Source organism: Durio zibethinus, chromosome 8, assembly GCF_047325235.1.
Source record: "Durio zibethinus cultivar Kanyao isolate XHJ-2024 chromosome 8, ASM4732523v1, whole genome shotgun sequence".
Taxonomy (NCBI): Eukaryota; Viridiplantae; Streptophyta; class Magnoliopsida; order Malvales; family Malvaceae; genus Durio; species Durio zibethinus.
Genome location: NC_143169.1, coordinates 22,933,689 through 22,953,650, shown reverse-complemented (window position 1 = coordinate 22,953,650; position 19,962 = coordinate 22,933,689). Strand labels below are relative to the sequence as shown.

Below are 19,962 nucleotides of genomic sequence, written 5' to 3'. Positions count from 1 at the left end.
ATATATCTATATAGACAAATTTTGATAAATTTTTCTTGATATTGGAGAGAGAAGCTTCACTTCTTAAGTTTCAATTGTGGGCCAAAACTAATTAAGGCAACGGATCAAGTAGGGGTTGATTTTCTCATTTCAAACCCTATTTGATTTTATAAAATAAATATTCGATTTAATTTGATATTAAAATATTTTTTTAGTTTTGACTTAATCTAGTCTGTATATGAATAAAATTATAATTGATTTAATTTGATCTAAAATTAATTTAATAATTTTAATTTAATAAAATATTTATAAAAAATTATATTTTAATTATATATAAATATAATATTTTTATTAAATTCATATTTAAATTAAAGTATTATATAATAAGTTTATTAATATAATATATATAATTAAATAAATAAATAAAAATTATGTATATATATTGAGTTAGGTCGATACAAGTTTACTTAAAACTCAACTTCAATTTTATTTAAAAAAAAAAATTGATCCAATCCCATCAACATTAAATTTTTTTTTTAAAAATAAATTGACCTTAAAAGATTAGGTTGATCGTAACCCGACAAGTTTGGATATTATTGCTATCCCTAGCCAAAAAATTGAGCATTACAAATTATTTCTAGATTTTTTTTTTCATAGTATTTGCTTTTGGTTTCGGTTTTAGTGAAGTTTCTAATTTCTGGTGATTCTGCCAAATACAGGACCTAGAACTGAAATGAAACTTCTGAAATTTCATTGCCTACCAAGAAAATATACTAACTTGTTTAGTGAATGAAAATCTTACAAAGAGAATAAATGCAAGGTTGTAAAAGATATTAGTTCATAAGAAGGTAATTAAAAATACATCTTAATAACCCATATTTCTTTTCAATTCAATTTAATCCACAACGAAATCATCTTTAAATGAGAATTTTGTTTTACAAATTTTTTCAATTCAATTACAATTTCAAAATTTTCGCTATACACATAATTATGTAAAAAAAAAAAAAGTATACAAAAAAGTAAGTAAAATTAAAAAAATTTACATATTTTTTAACTATTAATTTTAATAAATATAAGAAATAAAAAAATCAAGACAAAAAGAAAAAATATATATTAATATCGTCTTTAAATATATTAAAATTAATGATTAAAAATGGTATAATACCTAAATAAGCTTTCAATTTTACTCTAAATGCAATTAAGCCCTCAATCTTTTATTATATGAAATTAAGATTATGAACTTTTATTTTATCATAATTAGAACCTTGATGATATAAAATATGCAATTTTTTTTTTAAATTCTTTAATTGGATGATTTAATTTATAGAAAATGCTTACTTAAATTCATTTAGATGAATTAAATGATAAATATTTAAGAGAATATGATTTTAAAAATGTTATCAATTAGACATTATTTATTTAATTTTAAGATTTAATGAATATAATTACAATAAAATAAAAATTCACAATATTAATTTCCCGCAATAAAAATATCGAGGACTTATTTACATTTTGAAATAAAGTTCAAGAATTTATTTAGATATTAAACCTTAAAAAAATTATATTAACGTTATATCATATACCAACTCATTAAAAAAATTCACATGACACCATCTATTGAACAAACGGGGGCCATTACAAAATTCCAAACCTAAGGTAGTTGTGAGAGGGATGATATATAAATTAATGTTCATGATTCAATCAGGACCCTTCATTTTGCAAATGATTTTAGATGGGCCTACCTGGATACTGATGGCGACCTTACCAAGCCATCCCTCCACTCTCTAGTGAATCACAGCCGCTGGTTTTACTTATCACGTGGGCTGTTTATTTGTTTGTTGTTAAAGATTAATCAAGGGATTTTTGGGGTTAAATCCCTTATCTTTTGGAATAATATCCAAAAGCCGAAATATTTGATGTTTCGTTATCAATAATAATCTCAATCAATTGGTAATTATCATTCCTTAATCAAGTTTGTTAGAAAACTAAAAGCCGAAAATTACACGTCTACCAATTTGGCGAATAATTATTATTGTTGTTTTTACTTTTTATTTTTCAAATTTCACTTTTAATTAAAAAATTAGCCATCTGTAAAATCGACTTGATTTAGCCAATTTCTTAATAATAACAAATTAAAAAATTACAATGAAAACACTAGAAGCAGGAGCGTAATTTTTCTTCTTTTTTTTTTTATAATATCTAAATGGCAAAAATATATATAATTGGATCAACAACATTCTATTTAAAAAATAATTAATATTCATGTAACTATTTTTAAAAATAATTTAAAATAAATTTAAAATTTAAATATTAATATCTATAATATTTTCCCTTTTTCACAAACAACGATTTTTTTTTTTTATAGAAAACATTAGATAAAAATCAATAATAATTTTATTAGGTAGACAGAAGATGAAAGAAATTTTTCATAAGCAAACAAAACCTCACTGTAAATTCATCAATTTTTTCTTATTAATTTTATTGGTAAAAAATAAATTTTTTGGTATGGGATAATCTTAAAAAAATTATTGTAATATATGCATGGTAATTAAATTATCTTATTTAATATGCACTTAATGATCTTATGTAGGATGATTTTGAATCATTAAGAGTAATTAAATTATTATCTTAAAAGTTAATCTAATTCCTATAAAAAATAGGTGAAAAATATTTATCATTAAAATGAAATGATATATAAAATTAACAATAGCCAATATTACTCATTTAATATGTAAATTAAAATTTTACTTTTTTCTATAAGTTATAATTATTTTTATATTTTCACACTAATATTCATTGTAAAAATTAAAAAAAAAACTTTTTTAATATTTTATATATAATATAATATTCTTTTGTTGTGATTTTAATAAATTTGTTTTGTTTTATAATTCATATGCATTTTTACATAATTTATCTTATAAACACTAGTTTATCTATTAACAAATATATTTTTAATTTAATAATTTAATTATATTTTATTCTAAAGTAAATAAAATACTGCTAATATTTTATAAATTAATTATCTTTAGACAATATTAAAATCATTGACTTATACAATTATTATAATATATATAGTTATTTTTGTACTTTTGGTTCCTTCCTCGTACATTTGACTAGTTTGAGTATCGAAAGACATCATAGATTGAGTACTACCTCTAACGCTGTCTACCCTTCTTCACTGTGATAAATCTGATACATTATCCATTTTAATTTTCAGTGAGCTCCTTAATCACTAGATTAAAAATTACATCAATATAGACCAACAATTATATCAACAGAAATGCTTTTTTATAAGTTAATGTCATGAATGATTTTTAAATTATATTTAAATTTTAAAAATTTTTAATATACTATTTGAATTATAAATTTATTAATTAAAATAATAATTACTCATAATATTATTAATTTAAAGTAATGACACGTTACGGATAAATAAACTTTCAAATACTATATTAATTTATAAATTTATAATTTAGATATCATATTAAAAATTTTTTAAATTCAAATACTACATCAAATAATTTATTATAATTTAGGTGTCATTTATAACATTAACCTTATTTATTTTTTTACCACAAATATGAAGAAAAAAACAAGTATAATATTCTTGCATAACCAAATGTCAAAAAACACTAACTTTCTTGGTCCTACCAAAGTTAGAATGTGACATTTTGGTGATTTTGATGTTTGCTTTATAGTGAAAAAATGAAAATCTTTTGAGCTGGGAATTTAATTTAACAATAATAAATATTATATTATTATTTTAATAATAAATAATAAATTTTGTATAGTAAATAAATTGTATTATTTTAATAATTAATAATGTTTAATATAATAATATTTTAATAATATGACTATTTTTAATCATTTTAATAGTTTTAATTTAAAATATATTATTTTTATATTTTATTGAAAAAAACATTTAAATTACTATTTTAATAAATAAATAATAAATTTGATAAATTTTAATAATAAATATTTTCAATATAAAATATAACAATTTTAACGGTGAATATTTTAAAAATTAAATAGTAAATAATAACAAAAATATTGTTATATTAATATAAATAATATTTCAAGAAAAGTAATGCTATTTTAAGTATTTTAAAATATTAATATAAACAATAATTTAATATTAAATATTATTATTAAAATATAAAATAATTTAAATATTTTAATAGTTATGTTAATATTATTTGAATGGAAAGCACTTTTTTGTGGAGACGAATTATGATTTTTGTAGGTTTATTATGTCTAAGAACAATATTAACTATTTTGTACACCTAAAAACTATTTAATTTAAATAAAATCTACAATTTATATTATTATAGACATAGTTTGTAACTTTTGTAAGATTATCTTTTGTGTAAAAATAATATATAAACTATTTTATTATATTCTAAGTTTGTAAGACCTTATTATAATGATTTTATTGTGTCGTATTTTTTAATTATTAATTATTATTTAATATTTATTATTATTATTGTTATTGTTGTCGTTATTGTTGATAAGTGTAAATGTATTATTTTAAATAGTTATGTAAAAAACATTATTTCCATGAAAGTGCTGATTTTCCCAAAAATAAATCCAAACATCATAAAACATTTTTTATTGGATCATGCAAATAACATAAAATATCATAATTTTCAAGAAATAAATCCATTTTTTAAAAATAATTTTCAAAAAGCTATTTTTAGTGAAACAAACTAAACCTTAATAGAATCATGTGCACTTAAATATTTGATTCAATAATAAATACATGTATCTTTTGTCAAGGAATTGATTCGAATTTCCTTACTTAGAAAAAAAAAACATAAGGTTTTGTTGACAAATTAAAAATTTTCACTAATGTTATATTTAAAAATATATTCTTAAAATAAATTTAGTAGTTAACAAATAATTTGATGATATATAATATATTAAATGAAGATATTACTACCAACAATTGTGTTATATATTGGTAGCATGCTTAATTTTTAAATTTAGTGATCAAAGTTTAATTTTTGATAATCTTAAATAAAAATAAGATATTACTTTTAATAATAATGTTAGTGTCGATTACATTATTACCTTTTGTAGAAATTGTTCGTTGTTTTTATTGATTAAATGGCATGATTGAATCTTCAAATTACGACGACATGGATGATTTATTGGTCGTAACATTACAAAAAATTCATTAAACCTTATCATTTAAAAAAAAAAAGAGAAATTGTAATAAAATTTTCGTAAGTAAATTTGCGAAACATATATATATATATACACATACATACATATATATCTTTACATTATTATGAAAATAAGTTAAACCACCATCCACTTTTTTTCTTCTCATTACTTAATGCAAATTTTGCTACCTCTTATGTTAAATGAAGCCAAATAAATGGAATAATCATAATGTTTTTTCTAATAGCTCATGATCTCTGCTCCCTTCCTCCTAATTTTAGTCTTATCAACCAAGATTAAAAGACAAATTAAAAAGATTGAAGGGTTTAATTTTCTTTTTATCTTTCTTGATTTTACTCGCTACTGAGGACAAAAATAATACAAGTTTGGTATTGTGTGTAGTATGGTATCAAACTTTGATAGGTATCCTTAAAATGTAAACTAATCAATATCCTTAAAAAATAAATATTCTTAAAAAATAAAAAGATTATGTTAATTTCAAAACTTCGCTTCAAATTGGTTCATGCAATACTTTGTAAAAAATGACATCTAACATATTTAGATTCAAAATAAAATTTTAACACATGCGACCTTTTTTTTTATCTTCAAATTATGATATTATTTATAAAATAAAAATCATTGTCAAGAGATTAATTTGGTGCCAGTGGATTTTGATATATATATATTTTTGCTATTTGTAACTTCCTATTAAGAGATCATATTATATAGTTATATATATATACACACACATAATAAACAAATCTAGACTTATATATAAAAGTAATACCTTCAAAATTAAGCTGTTCAATTTGTTGCCAAATCGGCATTGTGACTGTTCATCCAAACCATCAAATAATTGTCATATCAACCCCACAGCCTTTGACACGTGTCCTTTTTCAACTGAAATCATCTGTCTTCTACAACCTGCTGCCACCACCTAACTCACCACCATCATCAACCATCCAACCCACACCATCACTTTTGCATACCTAAATCCATCATCGATCACAACCCAGATCTTGCCAAAAATCCATCATACTATCATAACTAAAAACTAGAACATCACAAAAAATTTGACTCACTTATATATATATAAAACCTAAAAAAGATTACAAAAAACAACAAATCCACATTAAAACAGTAATCAATAACCATAATCCATAATCAAAATGGAGTTTTGAAGCCCCGTTACTGGTGATGCCTTGAAATCCAAATTCACCTGTAGTGGCTATACATAATAATAATCTCCAAAAGATTTGTTGAAATTTACAAGTTATACATAATAATATCTCCAAAATATTTTTTTTTGACACGTGACGAGTATTAAATAATTAAATAATATTTACAAATGCATATAAATTATATTTGCAAATGTATTTATAATATATTATAAATAAATAATTATTATATATTTAATTTTGACAATTAATAAACTATATTTATATTTTATATTAAAATTTAATATATATTAAAACATACAAAATAAATTTTATTTAAGTAATTTATTAAAATATTATTTAAATTAAATAAAAAAATCCTCGGCAAAGCGGGATCATCATTCTTGTTTATGAAGATTATGGACGGTAGGTGGGTTGTTTCTAAATTTGACCAAATTATAAATACAAGAACGTTAGAATTTATGATCTCTTTTTATTAGGTTCTACCAAAAAAATTTTAAAAACACAATAATAAGATCTAACTACCAAATTAAATAAGTCCAAAAGCAATGCAACCGAAAGTAATAGTGCTTTAATTGTGAATTCTTTTGCTTATCATCGTGTTGTTATTGTTGTTAGCCATGACTTAACTTTATTATTAAGTGATTTATTTAATACAACAATCTAATAGTGAACTTAATGTGGATAAAGAATAACTATGATGCTCAATTTCTCCATTTTTATTTTTATAAAAATGGAAAATAACAATTTAGTCCATTTCTATTGGAATAGGTTTCAAGTTCCAATTTTGAACTATTTATTTTTTCAAACTTGGAAGTTTAATCATCTTTAAAAATTTTATTATTTAAAATAAATGGGATTAAGATTAGAGATAGCAATGGGTTGTGATTGATTTTTGTACCCTGAACTCGACCTAACTTTATAACTATAACATTTAAAATTGATTCGATCTGATCTGATATTTTTTAAAATTTTTTGTTCATACCTTAATTTAACTTGACTTAATATCATATGAATTGTACTTAATTCAATCTATCCAAAATTAATAAAATATTATTTTTTAAATATAAATATAAAATTAAATAATAATTAAAAATAATATATATAGGATGAGGTTTACCTAAAATATGATATTAACTTATTTTTACTATTATTTGATCTGATTCAAAACCTGATTTTTTAAATAAAAATTTGACTTTAAGAAATCATATTAAGTTAAAATCCGTTAGAGATCGGTTGGACTGTCATATATAATTAAGATTAAATTTACAAATTAAATAAAAATAATAATTTATATTGACCAAAATTTTTTATTTAAAAATGATATATAATCTATACCAAGGGTTTCGTTTAACAAATTATTTCTTTTCCATTAAAATCATGTAGTAAAAAAATTGTCAAAATTCATATTTTGGATCTAATCTAAAATCTAATAATTGTGTAAAATCAAAGAAAATTCAAATATGAAGCCGCTAAAAAGAAAAGGAGAATATTGTAAAAAGACAAAAAGTGAAGACCATTTTTGTAAATATACATTAGTAGCGAATAGTCATCCATGTTTCAAAATCCCAAGTGAAAAAAAGTCCAAAGAAACACATAATCTCGGCATTTGTGTCTCAAACCTTGTCTCTTTCTCTCTCTACTGCGTCTTTTTGGACAGAGAGAGTGGTGTAGAGAGAGAAAGCAAAGTCACCACCATTAGATAAAGAAACAAAACATTGCCGTTTGAGAAATGATTACAGCAAAAACTATCTTGTCATTTATGGAGTTTTCTTCAAACTAAAAAAAAAAAGAAAAAGGAAACCCCTTAAAGTTAAACTCTTTAATTTCCTCAAATAACACAACAAAAAGAAAGGAAAAAAACCCAAATGCAGGTACCCATTTGAGAGTTGATTCTCAGGATCCGATTTCCTTTTCCAAGATCTCACCATTTTTTCTTCTATAAGGTAACTCTTTGAGTCTTAAAACGATTCAACACTCCCATTTTCACTTGAAATAAAGTTCAATTATTTCTTTTTTTACCATGCAATTTGTTCTGTGTAAATGGGTGGCTTTTATTTTGTTTTCTTTGTGTTTGCATTTGCAATTCCTTTATCTTGGGTTAAGTGGAAATTGTTTAGTTTATTTTAGTTATTGAAGTTGGGCCTTTTGAGTGGAATCAGATCTGGGTTGTTTCTGTTTTATATCTGTGAAGAATTAATTTCTTTTTTGGTGCCCAGAGTTTTGTTTTCTGGGTGCATTTTTCCTTTTTCATCTGAGGTTTTAGATTGAGCTCCATTGTTTATTTTTGGTAAGTGATTGGGGTCTAAAATTAGTAGGTCTTTTTTTTTTTTTTTGGGTGAAGTTTTTGAGGTTTCTGATTATCTTTACTCCAACTTTGTTCTTAGTATAATGCCAATCTTTTATTTGAAATGTGAATTATTTAGGTATTGGTTTCCTTTTTTGATGTGCACGTGTAGGGTTTAATAAGTTAACTTTTAATTGTAACTAAAATTATTAGATAATATAATCTTATTTGGGATTTTTTTGTACGATTTATTATTGATTTATATGGTTTTTCAATATTTTTTTACTCCAGAATTTGCATTGTTGCTTTGAGGTCTTATGATTTGAAGTTATGCTGATTATGACACAGTGGCTTCTTATTGTGCTTAGAAGTATTTTTGCGTATGTGAAGGGGTTAGACTAGGGAGTTTTGTAAATATCATAGAGAGAAGATGAAATCCGACACGCTTCTTGATTATGCCGTGTTCCAATTATCACCAAAGCGCTTGAGGTGGGGATATCATTCTATGACTTTTGATATTATTCCTAATTTTCTTTCTATTTATAACCATTGCTATTTTTTCCTTATGGGTCAGATGTGATTTATTTGTTTCAAGCAATGGAAACACAGAAAAGCTTGCTTCTGGGTTAGTAAAACCATTTGTTACTCATTTAAAGGTGGCAGAAGAACAGGTTGCACTGTCACGTCAATCAATTAAGCTTGAAGTTGAAAAGCGTAAAAATGCCGAGACGTGGTTCACAAAAGGAACACTTGAGAGGTTAGACATGTTCAACAACTGTGGCATTTCTTGCTGTTTCATGCGGGGATTTTTGGCTTCATATTTTGATATGATTGTCACTTGTTTCCAGGTTTGTGCGGTTTGTTAGTACACCAGAGGTTTTGGAATTGGTGAACACATATGATGCAGAGATGTCTCAGTTGGAAGCAGCTCAAAGAATATATTCTCAGGTATTAATGGCCTTCATCTATAGTGGAAGCTTTGCTTTGTTACTTTACAGTTTTAATGAATCTCAGAACCTTTATGTTTCAGGGAATGGGAGATCAGCCATCTGGTGCATTAGGTGTGTTTTTTTTATTTCATTATTCTTTTCTATTCCAACATAGAATCAAGTTTGCTGGTACTTGTGATTCCCTTATTTGTTATAGATTCAGTTTTAGATTCCAGAAACATTCAACTTCAATATTTTTGTTCTCTTATGAGCCTTGCTCTTATGAGCCTTGATGGAGGCAATGATGTATCTTTTATTATGTGGAATTATGTTTCACTAGTTCTAGTATATGTTTTTGATGACATATTGCTGCTTTTTATTGCTTTTATTTATCAAAATATTGATATATTTCTTACTTGGATTGTGGTAGATATTTTGAAGTTATGGCATGATATTGTGAAGTGAAGATTTCTTCTTATTATGGAAAGTCATAATATCATGAACTAGTTTAAAGTTTAGAACATCTCTAAATGCATTAACTATGATGATACAGCAACATGCCTATGTGTGTGCGTGTGTGTGTGTATACAATATTTATTACATTTATTTGTGTCATAATTAGTAAAGCATATAAGTGGCTTATGAATCTCATTAGGAATAAAAATATATGGCTGTTTATTGAAATATAGAATACATCTATGGTTTTGTTGAAGATGTGAATGACTTTTTTAAGGCCCGTATTTATGGGAATATGAATTAAAACATTAATGATATAAAAGTGAGCTTAACTACAGTGGAGATATGAATATGATATTAATGTTGTACCATCAGATGCATTTATGAAATGTGGTCATTCTTCTGTATAGATTTCTTCAAGTTCTTATTACCTAATCAATGCCTTATAATCTTGTTGAAAAAATGATTGTTATGTTTGAGTCTCATATTATTGAAATAGATTATGAGAAAGAAGAAGGAAAATGCAAGCAGCAATCAGGAGTTGGCTTATGATGGCTGTTTGCTCAGTCTTAAGATTAGTTTAGCTTGTATATGCAATTAGGGTCCAATTATTTTGTTAGCGAGGTGAAATCTATAGCAAATTTGGTTTAAGGAACATGTAGGGAGTTTTAGCAGTTGGATTGCACGATCTTCAAATTTTCTGTCAATGTCTTCTATTTTTTTGTTTTGAAAGGGTTGTGCTTTGTTGACTTCAGTGATTGATGGATTGGTTCTTCTTTTCTTCTAATTTTCTTCTTTTAAAAATGACATTGCTTGGACAAAATTAATTGATATGAGTTATTGGCTTTTTGGGCAATTTAGGAGCCTTCTTATGCTTTTTGTTCTTGGTTTGGTGTAGTGCCCACATTGTTAACTTTACAAGTTATTGTGGTTTTATCTCATGCTTCTGCATTCAGTTTATGTCGTGCCTTGAGATGATGCTTTAAATTCACCTTGATTTAAAATTATTTTGGATGGCTAACTTTACAAGTTATTGTGGTTTTATCTCATGTTTCTGCATTCAGTTTATGGTGCGGCTTGAGATGACGCTTTAATTCACCTTGATTTAAATTATTATGGATGGTTTGCTTCTTTTCATTAATCAGATGCTTGATCTTGTGTTTGCTCTTACATTTGTATAATTAAGTCTGCCTAGAAAAGGTAATTGAATTAGCCTTTCCATTTTTGATACAACTATTAGTAGTGATTCTTTTAGAGCTTGGTTGAGATGGACAGTATTTGGGTAAAATCTCAAGTCTATGATCTTGTTTGATGGGTTTGAAACCCTGTTGCAAGTCATTGTTGAAAACTAACAGAATGTTTGGATAATTTGTGATAGGTGGGGATGGTGCAGGAATGACAGCAGCTATTGATGCAACAAAGTAACTCCATTTCTTTTTTTAGTGTTTATATATATCCATGATAGTATAATTTTTTTTTGCTGAATTGTGATTAAATAAACTTGTGGATGATTCTGGCATCAATTAAAGCTGCACTTACATATTTGAAACTGTTAAGTTGATGTCTGTTGAAATTTTATACCTGCTAGACATTTTCCATGATATAGAAACAGAAGGGATTGTTGTTAAAGTTAATGATAAGAGATGCGAAGATTAATGCATGATGACATACTCACGAGTGTAAGGCTGGCCTGCCTTTTCTCGTGTTAGGAAGTCTGAAGTTGTCCAAGTAAAATTTATATAGGACTGTACAGAAACTATTGAAATGATTTAAGTTTCACTCTTGAGATGTGAGCTGGTTGAGTAAAGCTTTGCTTAGGAAATATTGATTTTAACTATGCTGTGGACAGTTAATGAATTGCTTGAGTTGTTGCTTTTGTTAATTGTGGAAATGGACAGAAAGTTACTATGAGTGTCTGAAAAGTTTCATGCTAAAGCAGCTGTTATTGGTAAAATTGGATCTTCCATTTGCATCATGAACTATGCATTCTAATTTGATTTGTTGTATCTCCACTTTACACAGGAAGGAGCTTTTAAGGGCTATTGATGTACGTCTTGTTGCTGTTCAGCAGGACTTAGCAACAACTTTTGCTCGTGCATCTGCTGCTGGTTTTAACTCTGATACTGTATCTGAACTCCAACACTTAGCAGATCGGTTCCGTGCTCATCGTTTGAAGTAAGAACTTTAGAAATCCTTTTCAATGAGATACTATGTCTCTCTGTGTGTCTGTCTGTCTGTCCGCCTCTTGAGCCGGCTAGTTTTCATGTTAGCATGGGTGCCTATGGTTGAGTGGGTCCTGGTTAGGGGGAGACACTAGTCTTTATGCAGCTGTGTGTATCTTATGGTAAATCCCACCTTTTGTGATGATTTTTAGTGCATATCATTAGAGGTGAGATTGGAAGTTGTTTCTTGATTTCGATGAGGCCTGGTATGAAAACAATGTGAGACGGGACAATGTTTCTTTTAGCTTTCCTCTCCACATTTGAGTGACTTCGTTTTATCTTCAAGCTTTTGGTAAGTAAGAAGGAAAAGTCGATGGAAAATTGTCTCATCTAATGGCTACCCAAAATATAAGAAAGGAGGTGGACAAGCCTAACCATTACATCAAACAATTTTCCTTCTACCTCTTTTCCTTTCCTATCTAACATAGTGTAAAGGATTTGGTAATGTTCATCCATTTTCCAATCACGTGTAGAAATTGCAAAAGGCATGAGCTCTTTCACTAAGGACTGAAAAGGAGTAATTCAATGCAGGATTAATTGTTGGTTCAAGTTTTCCTTCTTTTAACCATTTCGCCACTCAATCTCAGTCCATATGTGTGTTTAGCAACAACCGTGTCTGACATGGTAGATTCAATCTTTTAGGTTTTTTATTTTTTATTTTTGGGATTTTAGAGAGTCCAAATGAGTTGTAACCTTATCTGTTCGGGGTGCTTAATAGTTTCTTTTGCGTCAGAGGTTTGCCGTAAATGTTTGACTGTGCATGTTATGATTAATAGAGGAGTTGGAAATGACACAGGCCTTTATAAATAATTTTTTTCCTTTTAAAGCATATATAGATTTTTCAAATCAAAGAAAGAACTTATGTTTCCCTTTTTTTTTCTCTTTCATAGTTGTTTTGATGGTTTTAGAAAGGGCTTGAATGTCAAAACCAAAATGTTTCATGGCAGCATGGTTTTAGTGTCTTCTTGTGGGGCTAGCTCAGCTACTAATCAGACTTGTGAAGCTTTTTTGAGTTATAATCTTAGTAGGTTAGAGGTCTAAAAGGTGCCTGAAATGGTACCTAGTGAAAACATCATCTAACTTCTAAGCTATTTTGAAAATGAAATCTTACCATGTGCTTAGTTGTAGGCAACCTTCAGTGAATTTAGATGTCCTAAAATGACATCCCTTTTGTATTCTTTTTTCTATTTAATTTTCATCAACTGATCTAAATATCCAGTTGTCCCATGTCAGTTTAATTTAAAGATGATTGTCTTCCATTTTTTGGGCATGGAAGGTCCAAATTGTCATCATGTTTATTGCCAACATCCCAATGATTTCAGTTGTTGAGAATTAGAAAACTTGCCAAAATTATTCTCTCTTTTTGGTTTCTTTTGAATGTTTGGGTTTGGGAGCAGTGGGTTCCTCTGCAAAGTGGATTATTTCGTGAAAACCAAGAAGGTAAAGGACTGGCAACGTTCAATTTTTAATGGATGGTGGAAAGTACACCTGAGGAATTCCATCATAATTGTGGACGGCACTGTCATGTTGGCCAACTCGTGGTAACAAGGGCAGGTCAATTTTGCCTGGGTATCATCACATGCTGCCTGATATTTGGCTATACTGTTTTGCAATTAATTTTGTCATATTGTCCTTGTTGTTAAGGACAAAGTGGGTATCATAAATTCGTAAGATATGGCCTAATTCCCTTCACTTTGGATTCTGACCTGATAATTTAATTAAAAAAATTTCAGATCATTGTAGATAATTTAGATTATGATTTACTGGTATAGGAGTTTCAGATCACCTTAACTTTTCTATTAGTCTTTTTTTTTTTTAATAAGAAAGTGTTAGTAATAATTATTCTCATATAAGTTTTTAATGCTTGTGCAGTGAGGCTTGCACCAAATTCATATCACTGTGCCAGAGAAGATCAGAACTGCTTGGCCCATGGAAACAAGGTGTTGATGATCAAGTGGTCAGAACCTCATGGGGATCTGACATGTCAATCGACGACCCCAATCAAGACCAAATTGGGGGGTCCCATGTTACCATCTGGCCCCACCAACCTTTCCAGAATAAACACCAAGAACAACTACAACCAAACACTATGCAGACCCAGCACCATATAGACCAATCAAAGCCAGCCACATCTCAACAACCAAAGCCCTCAAGTACTACACAACAACGTTCTCAAAAAGAAGAAAAGGAAGAAGAGAAGATAGAGGAGGGGGTGATTGAGTCATCACCTAGCCAGATTGGTCAACCTGCTAGGCGGCTTAGTGTGCAGGACAGGATCAATCTCTTTGAGAACAAACAAAAGCAGACCTCAAGCTCTGGAGGCAAACCCATTGCTGTTGGCAAATCTGTAGAACTGAGAAGGCTTTCATCTGACGTATCATCTGTGCCTGCAGTTGCTGAAAAGGCTGTGTTACGAAGATGGAGTGGTGCAAGTGACATGAGCATTGACTTGGGTAATGACAAGAAGGATGGTAATTCAGATAGCCCTTTGTGTACACCCTCCTCATCTTCCGTGTCTCCGGGTAAAAGCAATGTGTTTCAAGGTTTATCTGAGGATAAGGAACAAAAAGATGAGAAGGGTTTGAGTAACAAGGTAAGTTCAGTTAAAGTTGAACCTAAGAATGGTCCAGGTAGAGCTGCTGATTCTGGTTTGAAAGATCAGGGAGAAGTGCAAGTACAGGTTGGTAATCTTTTGGGGAAAGAGGAGGATGTGGGATTGAAGGGGCAGATGACTTGGAAGGATCAATTAGGATCACAGAACAACCAATACCAGTCTTTTACGGGTAAGTCAGAACAGGTTGAGGTGGGCGATCAAGTGGTTTCTCAGGAGAAGCTTACGGGTTTGTTAACAGGAGAGAGGGGAGTTTCAGAGGTTCAGTCTCGAGTTTTTCCTAATAGGGCTGTGATTGTTGGGGTTAAAAACCTACCCAGTTCTCAGTTGCAGTTTGGAGTTTTTGCAGATACAATGGAGGACACCACACCTGAGGGTGAATTAAAGAATAGAGTGGAGGCTCAAGGCAAAGAACAATTGGTAACACAATTGCATCTTAGGGCTCAAGGCCACCCCCGAACATTATCAGGGCAGTTTGAAGGTGGTATTGGACTAAAAACTAAGGAGGCTCAGTATAAAGGCAGTGAAGGTGAGCAGTTTACTCCTCATCTGCCGTGGAGATCTTTGGCCGGGGAAGTTGAGGAAGTGGGAAAGAAAGACTTAACATCATCTGAGAAGCAAATAAGCAAAGTTGAGGATTCTGGAATCCATAAAATGAAGTTCAAGAAACAGGTTCCAGTAGGTGCTGAACAGAGCAAGAAGTCACAGGGTAGGAGGGATGAAGGTGGTTCTTTTTATGCAAATAACAAGTCTGTTATTGGTAAAAAGGTACCTGAGATTAAAGAGAGTTTTAATGCCCCAATGATGCCAGTAGATCAATCTCAGAGGATACGGCAGTCAAGGGGAAACCAGGAGCTGAACAATGAGTTAAAATTGAAGGCAAATGAACTTGAAAAGCTTTTTGCAGAGCACAAACTTCGGGTTCCTGGTGATCAATTCAGTTCTGCGAGGAGAAGCAAGCCTGCTGATGCTCAGATCGAACAAGAAGCCAGCTCACGGTACAAGAAACTGGTGGCAGTAGATGTATCTCATGAACAGATGCCCCACAGAAACTCAATGTCTGAACCAATGGGGAGTTTGAGTAATATGGCTAAATTTCGTACTCCTCCAGCAAAGATTGTAGATAAACAGGAGTATGCTGACAGTTTGAGGCAGAATTTCTCTGGTATCAGCTTTTCAGATGATTCTAGAGGAAAATTTTATGAGAGGTACATGCAAAAGAGAGATGCAAAGCTGAGGGAAGAATGGGGTTCTAGAAAGGCTGAGAAGGAAGCCAAATTGAAGGCTATGCAGGATATCCTTGAGCGAAGTAGAGCTGAGATGAAGGCCAAATTTTCTGGTTCTGCTGAGGATTCTGTTTCTAGTGCTCGTCGACGAGCAGAGAATATGAGGTCATTGAATTTTCGTTCTCAGAGGGAGCAGGTATCTCCTATTGGCTATTGCAGTTATGTTTTCGGGAAATAAATGCTAAAATTCGTAACTGGTATAATTGGATCCTCATTTTTAAGTTTCGGGAATCTCAAAAACTTCTGATGGAATTATTTATTACTAATTTTGATAAGGTTATGCATTTGGCAGCATCCAATAAGTTCAATTCAGAGTGTAGATGAAGATCTTTCTGAGTTTCCAGATCAGAAGTACTATGGACAGGATAGATCATTTAATGAGGCATCTTTACTAGATGGTTCTTCTAGGAATTCTAACACTAAGAAACTTTTAACAAATAAAAATGTGTCTTTATCCACTCCTCGCACTACACCAGCAGCTGTTCCACGCTCAGCTGCCAAAGTTTCGAATCCCAGTTCTGGAAGGCGAAGAGCACAATCTGAAAATCCTGTTGCGCAGTCTGTTCCCAACTTCTCTAATCTCAGAAAAGAAAATACAAAGCCGTCTTCTGGAGCTGGCAAGATGACTAGCCGTTCCCAAGTGAGAAACTGTGCTCAGAGCAAGAGTACCAATGAAGAGATTGATCTTGGCAAGGATGAACAGCCTCGAAGGTCTCAATCCCTTAGGAAAAGCTCTGCTGGACTTGTAGAAATTTCTGATTTGTCTGCCTTGAACTCTGATGGCATTGTTTTGGCACCTTTAAAATTTGATAAAGAGCAGATGGAACAGAGCTTCAGTGACAAAATTTTGAAGAATATGGAACCAAATCCTCTCCTGAGGAAGGATAATGGCATGGGTCCTGATGCTGGAGTAAATATTGCAAAGTTCAAAGCATCAGAGGCATCTGAGACTTCAAAAGATGAAGAGTCTGATGAGCTAGCATTTGAAGCAGATGATTCCTTGGATATGGCCAAAGAAGATGAAGAGGATGAGCTTGCTATGGCGGTTGACGATTCTGCTGACATGGTATATGGAAGATCAAGACTAAGCCAGGAATCTGACAAGTTGGATAATTCTGGATCTGAGAATGGTGATTCCTTGAGGTCTCTTTCTCAGGTCGATCCTGCTTCAGTTGCTGAACTGCCAGCTGCAGTGCCCACTGCATTCCATACTGGAGTATCCCTGCAGGATTCACCAGGAGAAAGTCCTGTATCATGGAATTCACGCTTGCATCATCCATTTTCTTATCCCCATGAGACTTCACATATTGATGCTTCCATGGATTCCCCCATTGGGAGCCCTGCATCTTGGAATTCTCACTCACTCGCTCAAACAGAGGTGGATGCTGCTCGAATGAGGAAGAAATGGGGAAGTGCTCAGAAACCTTTTCTTGTTGCTAATGCAACCCATAATCAGTCACGTAGGGATGTGACAAAAGGGTTCAAAAGGTTGTTGAAATTTGGACGGAAAAACCGTGGGACAGACGGTTTGGTGGACTGGATCTCTGCTACAACTTCTGAAGGAGATGATGACACAGAGGATGGCAGAGATCCTTCCAATCGATTGTCAGAAGATTTGAGGAAATCAAGGATGGGATTTTCTCAAGGCCACCCTTCTGATGATGGCTTCAATGAAGGCGAGTTGTTCAATGATCAGGGTAGCTCCTATTTTTTCCTTTTATGTTAATTACCTTGTTGTTACTTGCTTAGACTATTTGCTGATTATTTCATTTTTTCCTCATCTGTTAATTATTTTGAGTAGTCATTGATTGAATGCAATTGTTCAATAATTATTGTTCTAATAATAAAAAAATTGCTTTGGACTTTCTACTTTCATAGAATATCTTGCCTTTCTTGCAAAGCTTTAGGATACGCTTTTATGCTCTTTTCAACTTTGGAAAAGTGACTTGTTTATGAACTGCTTTAGCTTATAAAAGTGTATTATATAAGTTACTTTTTCAAAAATGAGTTGAATTCAAAACAGTTTCAAGTGTTTACTTCAGTCCTGGGGTTCATTCTCCAGTAATTGATTAAGGAAAAGGAAAAATCAATTTGGTTAAAGGAGAAACCCGTGCATATCTTATTCCTCTGTCGTTAGAATAAGTAACCTTTAGGCCTCTTGGTTGATTGCTATCTTATGTTAGTCAAGAAGGTTATAATTTGAGTGGCAAAGGATATTTGAGAAGTAAGCTTACTATCAAGGAAATAAACTTAAGTCTGCAGTTCTCAAAATTCATGATAAACATATGCAAATATTTTAAATATATTTTTGGCTTCCGAATTGAACTTGATGACGCATGTTTCTTTTCCTTGTTGCAATTTTTCCATGTCATTTCTATTCATTGTTGCAATTTTTCCATTTCTTTTGTTGTATATATGAACCTGATTTTAAACTAGAGTCATTAATGGTCCCTTGCAGCTCAATCCTTACATAGTTCTATTCCAGCACCACCAACAAACTTCAAATTAAGGGAAGATCATATGTCTGGAAGCTCCATAAAAGGTGACGCCTTATTAAAATTAGTCTAGTTATCTAATGCTTCTCTTTCTTGGAAGTAATTTATGAAGGCATTCTATTGAACAAATGGTATCGTCTCATAGATTGTTGCTGTGAACCTATCCTCTTTCGTAACCAAGTCTGGCTTTATTTGATGCCAGAGAACTTCCCATTGAAAGCAGTATACTACATGAAAGTTAAACTTTGTGGAATCTCAGTCTTTTCGTTTTATGCTACATGAAAGTTGACTTTGTGCAATCTCAGTCTTTTCGTTTTTGCCTTAGAAAAATCTTAACCGAAAGCACATATGATATGAAGCTAATGCTGTTGACAATCATTTCGAAACTTCTTTTTGAGCCATATTTTAGAACTTCAGTACCATTGGAGAATCTATTGAGAAGAAACTTTTAGTTTGTTCTTCTGTTGAATTCATGGTCTTTATTCATAATGGTATACTTAAACTGGAATGATTTTGCAGCACCACGATCATTCTTTTCACTCTCATCATTTCGAAGCAAGGGTAGCGATTCCAAGCCTAGATATATTTCATTTGGGGGAAGTTCAGGATAAGTGCTTGGAATCACATCTTTGAGCAGTAGGCTGTAAAGACAGACAGATGCTTGAGGGAGGCACGATACAGTTGAAAAGCATAACATCTGCGAAGGGACTTGTAAATCTTCATGGAGCCACGAGGCCTTCCTCATGATCTAGTGAGTAATTTTCTGTAGTTGTGTCCAGATATGTTGTATATTGTATTGAACAAGAAATCGCCTATTGGCTCCAAGTCATTGTGATTTTGGTAGTCCAGAGGCATTCTTTTTGTCCTTTTAATATGCTTTTGCCATGTGATGTATATCAAAAATTGAACTCTTTGTTCATCAGAGTTATTGACAATGCGGAGTAAAAGAAAATTGCTTTTATCTTAGTTGCAATTTTCTAATTATCCCTTTTTTCTGGGTGGAATTCCCTTACCCTTCATCGTATTCCTATACTATTAGATTTTATTAAAAAATTCGAGTCTTAAAACTTGATTTTAATATATTGTTAAGCTCGACTCGAAAACTTGAGCTCAAAGTTTGATTTGAGTTTTATATTTTATGTTTGAGTCTCAAAGCTTGATCGATTCTTATATTTTATGTTTAAGCTTAGATTATAATTTAATTGAATCGACTGAATTTGATTTTATAAATTTACATAGAACATATTTTTTTGTCATTTACTTATATTTATATATTAAATATATTTTAAAAATAACAAAAACTCAAATAAATTTGATAATAAATTTTGAGTTGAATATTAAATTATTTGAATTTTA

General features: G+C 30.2%; 1 protein-coding gene across 7 annotated transcripts; it reads left to right on the top strand.

The window, feature by feature from the left end:
* Positions 1–7,914: 7,914 nt before the first annotated feature.
* LOC111279029 (uncharacterized) lies at positions 7,915–19,567 on the top strand. Of its 7 annotated transcripts, none has more exons than XM_022865900.2 (11): positions 7,915–8,266; positions 8,976–9,096; positions 9,182–9,364; positions 9,456–9,555; positions 9,638–9,668; positions 11,371–11,413; positions 12,015–12,167; positions 14,087–16,247; positions 16,404–17,808; positions 18,570–18,653; positions 19,126–19,567. In XM_022865900.2, exons 2-11 carry the CDS (start codon positions 9,038–9,040, stop codon positions 19,215–19,217), a joined length of 4,311 nt encoding a protein of 1,436 aa, XP_022721635.2. In that variant the 5' UTR covers positions 7,915–8,266; positions 8,976–9,037; the 3' UTR covers positions 19,218–19,567. The 7 variants fall into 7 exon arrangements, with proteins under 7 accessions (XP_022721635.2, XP_022721634.2, XP_022721633.2 ...); XM_022865899.2 differs by having other exon boundaries at positions 7,925–8,266; positions 8,979–9,096; XM_022865898.2 differs by having other exon boundaries at positions 7,925–8,266; positions 8,956–9,096.
* Positions 19,568–19,962: the final 395 nt, after the last annotated feature.

Coding starts and splice junctions, on each gene's coding strand:
- LOC111279029 (XM_022865900.2), top strand. CDS start 9,038: ATGAAATCCGACACGCTTCTTGATTATGCCGTGTTCCAATTATCACCA. Junction 9,365..9,455: donor ACAAAAGGAACACTTGAGAG/GTTAGACATGTT, acceptor ACTTGTTTCCAG/GTTTGTGCGGTTTGTTAGTA. Junction 16,248..16,403: donor TTCGTTCTCAGAGGGAGCAG/GTATCTCCTATT, acceptor TGCATTTGGCAG/CATCCAATAAGTTCAATTCA.